This window comes from Acomys russatus, chromosome 4, assembly GCF_903995435.1.
Source record: "Acomys russatus chromosome 4, mAcoRus1.1, whole genome shotgun sequence".
NCBI lineage: Eukaryota > Metazoa > Chordata > Mammalia > Rodentia > Muridae > Acomys > Acomys russatus.
Window position 1 is genome coordinate 81,334,366 of NC_067140.1, and position 14,750 is coordinate 81,349,115.

At 44.7% G+C, this 14,750-nt stretch overlaps 1 protein-coding gene across 1 annotated transcript in view; it reads left to right on the forward strand.

The window, feature by feature from the left end:
* Positions 1–14,750, forward strand: part of Cfap61 (cilia and flagella associated protein 61) — a 272,515-nt gene that overhangs the window by 89,998 nt on the left and 167,767 nt on the right. Inside the window, exons 13-14 of the mRNA XM_051144932.1 lie at positions 9,334–9,460; positions 13,668–13,745. Coding sequence (XP_051000889.1) covers positions 9,334–9,460; positions 13,668–13,745 — 205 coding nt within the window. The remainder of the gene's footprint in view (positions 1–9,333; positions 9,461–13,667; positions 13,746–14,750) is intronic.

Consider the following 14,750-nt stretch of genomic DNA (forward strand, 5'->3'; position numbering starts at 1 on the left):
TACTGTTGTAGGACCATCTCCTGTTCCAGGCCCTGCACAGAACTAGCAGTTTTCTACGTCCTTTGCTATATAGGTGTGAGTAACACACCCAGATAAGGAATGTGCTATCTTCAGACTCCAAATAATGCCCTGTCTTAGTTGCTGTGACAAACACCATGACCAGAAAGCAAGTTGGAGAGGAAAAGATTTATTCATCTCACACTTCCACACTGCTGTTCATCACCAAAGGCAGTCAGGACAGGAGCTCCATCAGTCAGGAGCCTGGAGGCAGGAACTGATGCAGAGGCCATGGAGGGGTGCTTCTCACTGGCTTGCTTCAGCCTGCTTTCTTATAGAACCCAGGACCATCAGCCCAGGGATGGCCCCACACACGATGGGCTGGGCCCTCCCCCTAATGATCACTAATTGAGTAAATGCCTTACAGCTGGGCCTCATGGAGCCATTTCCTCAACTGAGGCTTCTTCCTCTCTGATGATTCTAGTGTCAGGCTGACACATGAAACCAGCCAGTACAGCCTTTAAATGTGCTTCTCTCTTGGTGGTGGGAGGGGCCGGGTACAAGAATTTATGTTACCTTAAAAGCAATATCTCTTCATGACCCAGACCCCTGGAGGCCTAAGAATCTCACCAGTGTAGAAGGCTCTTGAATTTTAGATGGATTTATTCCCCATCCTTTGATACACATATGTGTTACCAGAAGGTTCAACATGGTTTCTATCTCCTGTTTACTTGGTCCAATCAGCACGTTATCAATATAGTGAGCCAATGTGATATTTCGTAGAAGAGATAGATGATCAAGATTCCTTTGGTCTAAGTTATGACATAGGGCTGGAGAGTTAATATATTCGTGAAGTAAAACCGTAAAGGCATATTGCTAGCCTGCCTACTGAAAGCAAATTGCTTCTGGTGGTCCTTCCAGACGGGTACCAAGAAGAGGGCATAGCATGTACCAGGATACGTGTTAATGTGCTCAAACAAGGACACTGTATACGGCGCAGCAATTGCAACTGAAATCACCACTTGATTAGTTTTTAACAGTCATTTCTCGCCATCCGCTTGTCTTCTGCACTTGCCGGATAGGAGCGTGGAAGGCATGTGTAGTGGGAAGTGCTATCCTGTATCTTCCAAGGCCTTGATGGCGGCACTGATTTCAGCAGTTCCTCCAGGGTGTGACACTGGTTTTGATTCACTATTTTCCCTGGCAGAGGCGACTCTAAAGCCGTCCGCTTGACCTTTCTAGCCAGAACACCCCTCACTCCACCGACTGAGGAGTGAATGTGGAGATTCTGCCAACTTCTACGTCTGTCCGTCCCAGTCTACATCCTGGGGCTGGGGAAGTAGTCATGAGGTGAGTTCAGGGACCCTGGGCCTGCTGTGAGTGGGACCAGCCAACACTGCACTAACAGCCTGACCCCCACGAGCTCCTGCTGTAACTTCAGGGCCCCAGTGTCTCTTGCGGTGTCCCAGAATCAGAGTCAATTCATAACTGCTATCTAACAGACTCTGGAAAGTCCTATTGTTTCCTTGCCCCCAGTTCACAGCTGCCCTTGTCACATGCTGCAGGTCTCTCTGGGGAAGTTGCTGGAGGAAGCTAGCTGTAATACTCATAGGTATTTTATCAAGGCCCTTCCACAGGGGAACCTGGCCGTCTCTTCTCTTAAGGGGCTCTGTTTCTGCAAACTAGCTCAAATCTGAAAATTGGTTTATGAGTCAAGATCCCTTTTTGCTATGATACAATGTAGCCTATCTTTCATTTGTTTGGGAATTTTTCAGCTTAAACAAATCAAACAAAAATTCTTTAGACTTTTTAAAAACACTATTTCATGCCTGGAAACACCATGATTAGGTTAGCCAATACCAGAGGTGCGTACAAGTCATGCCGCTGTAAAAATCAGTTTGCCTGTGCTGCCGCTTACAGGCCAGGCTGCTATGCTGTGGATGTTTGTTTGTCCATGCTGCTCACAATGATAACTGTAGTCACCTCGCGCTCAGCGATTCAGTGCTGTCATCTGGCCCTGATACTTTGGGGCCCAAATCAACCCATCGCATGAATCCATCCACCTGAGAAGCAGCGACCTTAAGGCCTAGCACAAGAAAAAGGGCGATGACAAAGCTTTTCAAACGTGTCTGTTCCCTCTCACCAGTTTGCATCCTAGAGGGTTCATGAAAGGCTTGTCTCCTGGCTTACCCAGTGTGGAGGATCAGGGTTTACACAACATACCTATTGCAATTTCCCTGAGCCTTGCAATCCCCTGCAACTCAGATGTTGGTCTGATCTGGGTACAGGGGAGGCTAGGAGACATGACCCTCCTCACCTAGGTATGGTCCCAGGAAAAACCCAGTTGATCCCACCACTGGGAGGGAGAGGGTGAGGAAAAGGACACCACAGTGCTTCATGGCTGTTCTTTATCTTACATGGGTGCAGAAGCTCTGGAGTGAGGCACAGGATTCTATGCAGGCAGGACTGGAGGGGGGTGATAAGATAACTTAGTTTTGCTTTTTTGTTTTGTTTTTGTGGACAGAAACTCCTAGAGCTCACTTTGTAGACCAGGCTGGTCTCAAACTCATGGAGATCTGCCTGCCTTTGCATCCCAAGTGCTGGAACTAAAAAGTGTGTGCCACTACCACCCCCACCCCCCACCCCCGGCTGTTTTTGCTTTTTCATTCATAGATTTTACATTTAGAGTAGTTTGAGGTTCAGTGTCCTGTTAATTCTCATTTGGCACCAGAATGCTACATTTGTTGCAGTCAGTGAACACACTGATCTGTTGTTATCATCCGAAGCCCATAGTTCATGTTAGGGTTCCTGTGTAGCCTCTCCGTGGTCTGAGTGCCAGCTCAGTGGGGTTTGGAGTCCCCTGGAGGACACGCCCTCAGGCATGTCTGTGAGGGCGATTCCAGAGACCCATGTTGAATGAAGGAACACCATGACAAGGTCTGGGGTCCTGAAGTGAATAAAAGGAGAAAACCATCAAGCACCACACTCATCTTTCTCCAGCTGCACCAGGTCCCCACAGTCCCCTTGCCATCGAGGACTGTGTCCTCCCAAGTGACAAGCTGAAACAAACCCTTCCTTCTTCAAGTTGTCAAGTAGTTTGCCAGAGCAATGAGGAGAGTAACTATCATGGTGTCGCATATTCAGTGGATTTGGGGACATGTGTAATGACACCGTTACAGTGTCGCACAGAGTAGTTCCACTGGAAAACTACCAAACTGTCAGTTAAGGTTCAAAGTTTATACTAACTGGGAGGATATTTTCAGTTATAAACAAAATAAATGCCGATTCAGGAAGAGCTTCTGCCATTGGTGGGCACCATAAGCAGGAGGTCTGGAGATAGGCAGGGCTTGAAGGTTTGTATTTTAAGGACCTTTCTTTCTTTCTTTCTTTCTTTCTTTCTTTCTTTCTTTCTTTCTTTCTTTCTTTCTTTCTACCATGGCCTCTCCTGTGCCTGCCCCATGTGGAGCTGGCTCTTGTCACAGTGGCATGGCTGCTACGTTCTAGGCTGACATCCACGCAGCACCACAGCCTGAGGTACTTGGTGTTTGCTTTCTCTCCCAAAGGCCCACAGTGCAGCGCCTCATGTGACTAATAAACATGCAGCATTGGCTGTGTGCACGTGTCATTTTATGTGCTGGGGAGCATAAGTGACCCAGACAGACAGAAGTCCTGGTCCTCTTGGGGTCCGCATTCTAGCTAGAGGAGGAAGATGCGCATAAAGGAAAGAGATGGATGAGGTAACGGTACATGAGGGGCCATGAGAGGAGTACAGCAGGTGGGGAAGTGCTGCCTATGGAGGAACTGCCACCTCCACGAGGTGCCCGGGAGACGTGGCCTTGAGCACAGGCATGGCGGAGGAAAAGAGGGGGCCACGGTTTTAAGGCATATCACATCCCTCTGGTTTTTGCTTTGCTTCTCTTGACATTTGGGATGGACCGCTCCTGCTTTTATGTTGGGTTACTTTAAATTTCATGGCCCCGTGTTCTGGCCCCCTACCTAATTTTCTCCTTCTTCCCTTGGGAAATTATATTTGTGTCTGTCATCTGCCCTCTGGCCGTGCTGGTGAGCATGGAGACAGATAATCCACCTGGTTGTTAGTGAGGGGTGCCTCTTCTGTCAGCAGACCACACACCCATGCGCCCTCTCACTTTTTTAATGGTAACCACTGGGTCTTTAACTGAAAACGTTTCATTTGTATATTAATCACTAAGATGGTTTCCAAAGGTAGCACTCGGTTTTGTGTCATACGACAGATTGCTTTTCCATGTTTCCTGGCTCGCCTGTTCTCAACTTGCCCGCTGGCCTTTCTTCTTGTTCGGTCATTAATGGAAGGCACATTTGGTTGAGCTGGTATCTCATCCCCTCTTGCTACTGTTCCAAGCTGTACCTTTCTGAAATTTGACATTTTTCCTTTGTAGGAAGAGATGTTAGACTTATTCATCCAACTAATATTTATTGTGCTAGAAATGCTTAACTTCTTGGCTAGGTCATTCAGCCATTGTCAACATTACTCAGTAATTAAAGCTAGCCTTTGGTGGGCAGCCTCTGAGTGGTTCTTCCTTTAAATATGTTTTGTTTTATTGGCTTTTCTGTGAGTGGCTCATACATGCTTAGTTTCCATGTCCCCCTCCCATGGTGTCATCATTTCACTCATGTTATCATGGTCAGTATGTAGTGATATCGGACATGTCCTTTGTTCCTTATGCCCTTAGTGGGCCTCTTTGAATAGAATGCAACAGAAACTTTGTTCTTTGTGGCTGTTGTTTTGTGTGGGACAAGGTTGCTTTCTTGTCTGTGTTTGGTTCACGCTGAAGCGCTGATGACTGTAGAGCTGTGAGCGGACAGCCTTTATCACGTGCTCCTCTTTACATCTCTTGTGTCCCTTGGCATCAGAATTGTATTCATTCAGCTTGGGCTTGAGATAGGTGAGTGGTAAACTTTTCCTGTTACTTTTCATACATCATTTCCTGTTTTATTATGTGTACGGTCAGAGAGGATACCTCAAATTTTGACCTTTAAGGCCAGGCTCAGTTTTCTTTTCAGGGAGATGAATAAATTGGTTATAAGCAGGTTGCCAAGATTGAAAAGCTTGTAAGATCCAAGGAGGAGCCAGTGGGCAAGGGCTCTCTTCATGGGCCCTGAGAGCTCACAAGTTTGGGCATTCAAGTGTACCAGGGAGAAAAGGTGGGAAGGGCTGGGAAGCAGGATTTCTCAAGAGAACTTGCTCTTATTGGTGACACAGAGAGCCATGTGCATAGATAAGGAAAGGGACAGCTAATCTCCCACTTTGATTTAGGGTGCCTTAAGAATTGTCCTTGAGGGGCCTGGAGAGATGGCTCAGCGGTTAAGCGCACTGTCTGCTCTTTCAGAGATCATGAGTTCAATTCCCAGCAACCACATGGTGGCTCACAACCATCTAGAATGTGATCTGATGTCCTTCTCTGCCTGCAGATGTACATGCAGGCAGAGCACTGTATACATAATAATAAATAAATAAATCTTAAAAAAAAAAAAGAATTGTCCTTGAGCCCATAGGAAAAGAACAGCTGGGTTGTTATGGTCACTGAGTGTACAGTCGCATCTGGAAAGGTCGTGCATGGGCAGAAACAGAACAGAACAACTGGGGTGTTCTTCTGACATACACACAGCAGGGCAGGGAGAATATTAAGTGGTTGTAACAAGAAAGAAAAGGTTGGAAGCTCCTTAGAGCCTGCAGAGAGGAAGTAAAAGGGCATCTAGGTACCTTCAGTGACCACTGTCACCTGTAGCCCTGTCATGCCTGAAGGCGATGTGTAGATAATCAGAGCAGAGCTTGAGTTTTCTAATATGCATCAATAGAACCAGAGTTTGTTTTATACAAGGTCTTAGTATCATTTTTACATACAATGAATAATCTTATTCTTCATGGTTTATCTAATCATATGGCAAGAAGTAAAGGTAACTGGGCAACACATGCTATCTCCTTTTGGAGAATGTATATGGTGCATCATGCATATGTATATATTCACATGCATATATAATGACTGCACATAGTGATATAAAATGCTACGCATGCTCCCCACCTTGACTCCCTTTCCCCCTAAGCATTTGTAAGAGTTGTTTTGAAGTAACCTGGTTTTCCTGGGCACGTCCCAAAGCTAAAACATAAAGACCCCTGTAATTTGTGGCCTCCGCACTGTAAAGTCTTAAGGGACTTTTGGTTTATTTCTTAGATTGTGCTTGTGGAATCAATGCAGAGTCAGTCCGATGGGAGCAGAAATCATGGGCTAACTTGTTCCCCAGTGGGTTCCTAGCACCTGGTCACCTGGGGACACTCCAGATGTTTCAGAACCACTATGACTGGTTGAATGAATGAAACATTCTTAGTAATGTCAATTTAATAATTCATTTTTAAGCAAATACATTTTAATTTAGAGTTTATTTGCTTTTCAAGTTTCTACATGCTCCTGTCAGTTTTTATACAGAAGCAATTAGGATGTGTACCCAGGTCCCATTTATGTTTCCTTACTCTGGCCTTAGGTCCTCTCATCTCATTCCAGTTAAAGCTCCCTCCCAAAAACCACACCACCTGCTGCTGCTAGGACCAGAAGCAGAAGCAGAAACAGAAGCAGTGTAGAGTCTGCTGTGTACTAAATCCATCTCTGCGTGTTGTTTGTTTTGAGATAGGGTCTCATTATTAGCCAGTGCTGGCCTGGAACTCTCGGTACCTCTCAGCCTTCTGAGTACAGATGTGTACTGAGTGGTGCTGTGTACCCTTCTCCCTCTTCCACCTGGTGGACCCTGTGATGGACCACCAGGGCGGTGATGAAGATGCACGCTGTTAGTTTGGGGACCAACATGGGGTCTGAAAGGTGACACAGGGAAAGAAAGGAGCCTGAAGTTGGAGATAGGTTAGAGATGAAAAATCCAGAGATTGTAAGGAAAAAGTACAGCGGCGGAGACTGGGCCCATGGAGTCACTGAATCAACTCTGTGGCTTTGCTTGTCACTGAGCGCAGTGGGAGAGACAACACAAGTTCTGACCCAGGGTCTGTAGGTAGTTTAGGTGAAAAATCACATCCTGATTTTCACAAAGCTGTGAAAATCATCTCCTTCTGCTGTGAACAGAGACAGCAAGCCACGGTAGCATCCTCAGCCCCTGCTGCTTCCTCCTTGCTTTCCTGCAGTGCTGCAGATTTTGGGTGCCCACAATTGTCACGCATTACTTATGCACATCAGTGCACAGAGTTAGGGTCACCAATAGATCACTGCTGAATCACATCTATTTAAGCGCACTGCTGGAATTCTCTACGTTGTGGTTTATACACTTACACACAGTTTTCCGAGAAGGGCCTTGGGCATAAGAGGCCATGGACTCTTACTACTGGAATGGCTCGGGACTTGATAGGCATCGCTCCAGCAGCTCAGCTGAGGATGGATTTCGGGAGCAAAGGTAAACACATGGCTGCTGTTGTGACATCCCAGGTGTGGAGTGGTGGCAGCTGGGGTGAGCCGCAGGGATGGCAGGAAGCAGTGGATTCAGGTGTATTCTGAAGGGATAGCCCATCGGATGTGTAGCTGAGATGGAAGGGCCATGTAAGAACACCAACATGAAACTGGTGGCTTGGGCCTGAACCGCTGCAGTGTGGAGCTGCCACCCATCCAGGTGGGACATGTTGGAGCAGCAGCATTAATCTTCAGATTAAGCTTGTCTAAATTTTGAACAGCATTCCACGTCACCTTCTATAAAGCCTCGCCTCAAGAACCTAAAACTGGAGTCGTCGATACCAGGTGACTTGCCAAGGCTCTCTCTGCTCAAATTTTACTTTATTAAACAAAACCTCTTACTTTCTTTCTTTCTTTTTCTTTTCCTCATAGTGACTTCACCCTTATGCTCTAGTTTATCTGCTGTTTAACTGCATCGGGTTGGCTTGTCTATCACTTGCCGTTGCTGTCCCCTTCCTCTCCTTTTCAGCATTCTCTGACAGTGTGTGCATGTGTGCACGTGGGCTATATAGTACACATAATAATGGCATATTGAGATGTAATATAACATAATCTTTAATATGCCCACTTACTTGTATAGTTCAGTGGTTCTTAGTAGGTATATAAAGATGTACACTCATCAAAAACATTTCTTGTCACCTCTAAGCCTCCTCACACCCACGGAATTGTTACCTCTGGTTACTTGTCCCCACAGCCAGCCAAGCTCCTCTCTGTCTCTGTAAACCTGCCTACTGTGGGCATCTCACAGACGCATAACTGCACAGCGCACAGTGTTTCACACATGCCTCTTCTCACATGTAACATACTTTGTCACTTCATTCCCTTTTGTGGCTGAGTGACATTCCATTGTGTGCACGTGCCACATTTAGATTGTTTTCTCCTTTGGGAGTGTTTTGTCTAAGGTGCTGTGACCATTTTGTAGGACTTTCCCTCCACTTTTTCTATTTTTCTAATACATTTTGTCTTGTTTCTAACATTTACATATCAGAACTAGACTTTGCTGCAAGCTATCCATATCAGAGCCAAGTTCTCGTCTTTGTCTTAAAGAGTACCTAAAATTATAACCGAGGTGATATTAGTGTTCAGTTAATTTTATACATATACGTCTTTGCAAACAGGCCATTTGTTTATAATATGTAACCATGTGTGACAATTTTTTCCTTCAAGCACAGATTTTAGCCATAGGAGTTAATAGGTTAGAATCATTTATTATTCTATTTAGTAACAAAACCTTGATGAGTGGAGAGACCATGGCATCAGGTCAGCTACGTGACACATGGGACACACAGTGGGAATATGGAACTCTGGCTTGACCTGCAACTGCCCCTTTCTGTGGGATGCCTATGCCATCCCTTGGCATGCTATATTTATATGTCTCCGCACGTGTACACATATTCAATAATAACAAATAAAAGAGGTCATGGATTTGAGAGGAAGCATGTCAGTCTGTCTGTGTGGAGGTTCACAGAGTGGGTGCAGGGAGGAAAGGGAAAGTGGGAAATGATATCATCGTATTTTAGATTTTTAAATTTTTTAAAAATTTGGGAGAGTGATTTAACCTCCCTTTATGAAATATGAAGTAAAGTCTGCTGAACATTGTAACTTACATGCACTAAAATATATGTATTTAGAATGTATTTACTTTGTGTTATTGTTGGTTCATAATATCAGTGATTTTTTATCTTATTCTTTGTACTTTTTTGTGTATTTTCTAGTATTCTAGAATTAAGTGAGATACTTTTACAATCAGTCACCATAACGCTACATAGACACACACTGCCAGACTTTATCTTGTGTAATTGTGACATTATTTTAGTGCTATAACCAAGAACCTACTTCTGTTCTTGCGCAGGTCCATTAACATAAGGCCAGCCAGCCCTGAGGATACTCCTGGTATTGAAAATCTTATCAACACCCTCATGCTCAGTAGGAAGATCCTGGATGAAGCAGACCAGTACAACAAGGCTCGCAGAGACCCCGTAAGCACTGCCGGTCGCTCTGCGCTTTCCTCTTCCTGGTCCCCAGGGACCATTATGACACATGAAGGGTTGGGCTCGGAGCTTCCTTGAGCACCACCTGGAGGATCAGGAGAGGAGGGTGAGAAGTTGGCAGATCTGTCATCATGCAAGGACAGTTTAGGAATCCATGGTGTCAGATGCCCACCCCAGTAGCAGTGAGCACCGGGCTTAGGGTAAGGGAGCTCCGTTTTAATTATGTCAGATATGAGCCCAGCCAGGTCCTTTTGTTATGCTGGCTTGAGGTTTCAAGGACTAGATAAAAGGATGACCCTATGTGGTCAGTGTTTGGTCTTCTATATAACAACCTATATGTGAGCTGTGGAAAACATCAGGCTACATGCTAACACTGAGGCCTTGAGGTCACTGCCAGTTGACCTCACTAGATGTGCAATTAGCCAAGAGGTTGGAGAAATAGCCTGTAACTTCTCTAATATGCTTTATTTTGAAACAGTTTTTATCAAACTATGACCAAGAAACATTTTAGTAGATTTTACAATTCAAATATACTATTTAAGTAGGACCTGCTACTGGAAAGAGACAGGTCCCCACTGGTCACTGGTCACTGGTCCCCTCATACCTCTATTCAGAAAATCAGGAACTAGTTATACCTGCTTCCAAGCTTTATGTAAGAAAAATCATTCGGCTTTCCTTGTGTGAAGTTCCTTTTCCCAGCAATATGTTTGTCAGATTTGTCTGTTTTACAAACAAATTATTTCATAACACGAATATATCACTATTTCTGCATTCTACTGCTGGGGTCATTTGGAAAAATAGGAAAGACTGGATTTTCAAATATAAAATATAAATATATAAAATATAAAATAAAACAAACCTTTTAAAGTTAATATTAGGGTCACCAGAGAGACACGAAACACCTAAACATGGCAATGCCACAAAAATATACATTATAAGGGCATGAAATTAGAATTTCTTTCCACCACATACATTATGCTATGGTTTTTTCTTTTCTTTTTTTCTTTTTTCTTTTTTTCTGACTCATTCATTTATAGCCTCTCAAGTTCTCCTTCACCAAGTATGGTCTAATGAATTTGAAGGGAATGCTCTCTAAGACGGAACTTTTAGAGAGGTGGCTGGAAAGATGGATCTGCAGTTAGAGCACTTGTTGACTGGGCTTAGTTCTCAGCATCCACATGGTGGCCTACAAGGAAATGTAACTTCAGTTCCGGAAGAGCCAATACCCTCCTCTGACTCCACAGGCACCAGGCGTGTCTGTGGTGCACAAGCATAAAGGTAGCCAAAGCAATCATGCGAATAAGAGTCACACAAGTCTAAGAGCATTTGAATGAGACCGAGGTGGACCTTTTCTTGTAATAGAGAGTACATGTCTTTGCACTGACCATCGATGCTTACTACTGAAGGTACCGACCCATGGCAAGTGATGCAGCTGGGGCCTCGGTAGGAGTCAAGGCAACAGCAACCTCAGCAATAGCAAGCATCCTGATGGCCACGGTGGTCTTCATTGCCACCAATGAGAGAGAGGGAGAAGGCAGGGGGGAAGGGGGGACGGAGAGGGGGAAGGGATGGGAAGGGAGGGGAGGGGAGGGAGAGGGAGGGAGCCACAACAGGATGTCTTGTATCTCTGCCTCTAACAGAATGGCTAAGACAAAGCCTAGTCTTGTAACTTGAGCTCTGGGACATTTTCCCCAGAGAAATGATGATGTGCACACCGTACAAGTATTCATAGCAACTGGAATCATCTCAGGTCGTTTTCAGCAGATGAGTATGTAAATAAGCTATGGCAGATCCTGTGATGGAGCACCAGGGCGGATCGTGTGATGGAGCACCAGGGCGGATCGTGTGATGGAGCACCAGGGCGGATCCTGTGATGGAGCACCAGGGCGGATCGTGTGATGGAGCACCAGGGCGGATCCTGTGATGGAGCACCAGGGCGGATCCTGTGATGGAGCACCAGGGCGGATCCTGTGATGGAGCACCAGGGCGGATCCTGTGATGGAGCACCAGGGCGGATCGTGTGATGGAGCACCAGGGCGGATCGTGTGATGGAGCACCAGGGCGGATCCTGTGATGGAGCACCAGGGCGGATCCTGTGATGGAGCACCAGGGCGGATCCTGTGATGGAGCACCAGGGCGGATCCTGTGATGGAGCACCAGGGCGGATCCTGTGATGGAGCACCAGGGCGGATCCTGTGATGGAGCACCAGGGCGGATCGTGTGATGGAGCACCAGGGCGGATCCTGTGATGGAGCACCAGGGCGGATCCTGTGATGGAGCACCAGGGCGGATCCTGTGATGGAGCACCAAGGCGGATCGTGTGATGGAGCACCAGGGCGGATCCTGTGATGGAGCACCAGGGCAGATCGTGTGACAGAGCACTATTCAGCAATGAAAAGGATGAACCATTGTATCAGCTTATATGAATCTTCACATTGCTATGCTGAGAGAAGCAACAAGCTAGTCCCCAAGGATCATGTAATTATAACTATAGATTCATACTTAAATGTGCATTCACGCACATATGTAATGCTTATGTGGATGTTCATGCTTATGCATTCTTATAATATTTTAAAGTGATGAAATTTTACAATTGGAAAATGGGTTATTTGTTGTTAGAGGCCACAGCTGGGGCTAAGAAGATTTCTTTCTGTGCCATTGGAACTCTTTGATGTCATGGTGGAGACTGAGACACAAACCTCTCTAAAGTGATATAATCACATAGGATTTCACACACACACACACACACACACACACACACACGAGTCTGATCATTTTCCTGCTGGTCTCACATAACATTTTCAGTAGGGCATTCTGAACAACATGTAAAGACATTTCTGTATTGTTTCTCATGACTGCATGTGCACTTACAGTTACCTCACACAAAACAGGAAGTAAGGAGCAGTGTAAAGAACAGCCTTGGTGAAGCAGCAGCATATTTAACTCTGCTGAATCTCAACACTTGAGGTTGGATTTTAGCATTCTGTGTGGCGCGGTGAGTGGCATGCATCTGGTGCATCCTGAAGCATGAAAGAAATGCCCTTCAACTGGGTGCCATTTTTATAAAGTATATTTTTCATTTGAAGAAAGAAAAACTGCTTTTTTGGACTTGGCATTTAGCCAGCATTTTGTTAAAGTTAATAACATGAGTCTGTCAACCCAATAAAACAAGAGTTACCCACTCCCTGTGATAAAGTCTCACCAGGAAAGGAAATAGAAATTAAGAAAACCAGTATCTGTCATTATGAGCCTGACAGCTGCCTAGTGCTTAAAGAGACACCTCTGATGAGACTGTGGTAATAAAAAGTGTGGTGTTGTGGGAAATGTATATAGCTTGGTAAGCCAATAGTTAAAGAATGTGCAATGTTATAAAAACATCCTCATGAGAATTTAGTGCAGTAATGGATGCAATATTCGCCAAGTAGGGGTTTCAGATGACACATTGTAACTCATACTGGGCATTTCCAAGGATGTCCGCAGTTGTCTGAAGTGCTGAGATGCTTGTCCCTTTTCTAGCTATATGCTGTGAGACAGCTCACACTTTTCCTCGTATATGTAGACCAAGGCAACATGTTGCAGCAGATTGAATCCAGCTGCCTTCCACTAAGCCAGATTAAAGAGATTTGCAAAAACAGAAAACAGGGCCACTCTAAATATTTGTGTCTGGGAAATATAAGGTTTCTTTTATTTACAAAACTATACCAATAAATCAGTTTTATACAAAAATATAATAAAAACATTGCTTTTTAAATGAAACAGCTAGCTTAAAATTTCATGTTATTAATACATTTTAAAAGTAATTTCATGCCTTCTCAGTTTTAATTTCCAATAGACATCTCTTTGGAGTTGTCACTGAGTGATGTCCTGCAGTCATAAACATTGGGATGTATTGGGGATAGAAGCAGGCTCTGTGTAAAAGGGACTTTGGTTTGGTCCGTGATTCATGCCTCATGAGCTTGTGACTTAGCTAGCTTCCCAGGCCTTGTTATCTTGTAAACAAAATAGATGGACCGATACTCCTCACTTAGAGAGTGGGTGGAGCAGTGGTCTGTAGCTCCTGGCAGGAGATTGTGGCAGTGGTTGTCGTGGTTACTGCAGCCCTGGCTGGCGAGTTCACAGCACCAGCTACTGACTTCAGAGACCTTGGCGGTGATGCTTCCCAGGGTCTTAGTAAAACTCACTCTTGCCTTTGCAGGATGGAACCGAGATGCAGGTGTTTGTAGCTGAAGTTGCAAAGCAAATAGTTGGCATTGCAGTGATCAGAAAAGAAATGGTAAGTGATGCAGTGGCCTTACTTGATTGTGACTTTTTATGTCATTTGTCAGCCAGAACACAGCGCCTCTTTGAAGTTTTGTTGCTTTTACTTAACATGAATGACTCCTTTCCCTAAAATATATGGTCATGAACTTGTCTCGCACTTGGCACTCTTTCAAGTCTCTCTTATTTTAAGTTAAAAATGTTTTGATTTTTCTGGGTGTAGTGGCACATGCCTTTAATCCCAGCACTCTGAGTTTGAGGCCAGCGTGGTCTACATAGTGAGCTCCAAGACAGCCAGCACTGCATCCTGATACACTGTCATGGAAAAGAAACAAAACAAAACAGCACACACATTTTACAGACTACAAAGAACATGAAAAGATTCTCATTCTTAAAATTCTAATAACCTCCCTCCATCAAATAATAATAATAACCAGTCCCATTGCTGTCACCAAAGGATTACTACTGTAGTTAGTCACTCAGGTGTGTGTGTGTGTGTGTGTGTGTGTGTGTGTGTGTGTGTGTGTTTTGTCAAGTGGATATAACATTATATGTTTTTGCCAATGCAGTTATCATTTATTGGTGAATAGTCCATTCTTTCGCTACTGACTTAAAATACTGCTTTTACAGTTAATAATTTTCTGTATTCCTCTGTCTGCTTTAAGTTCTACTGCACGCAATGGGTTTATTTATTGATATCCGTTATCACATGTTTTCAATGTAGTTTTTAAATTATCTTTTTCTTTCATGTGTATAGGTGTTTTGCCTGCATGTGTGTCTGTGTAATATGTGTATGCTTTGTGCCCTCTGAGATCAGAAGAGGGTGTCAGATCTCCGGGACTGGAGTTACAGGCAGTTGTGAACCACCATGTGGGTGCTGACTGTTGAACCCAGGTTTTCTGGAAGAGCAGCCAGTGCTCTTAACCACTGAGCCATCTCTCCAACCCCTACCACATGCCTGACATCTAGCAACAGGGGCTTCTTTCATTGGTCTTCCTTGGTTTTGTTTCCTTTCTTGAGA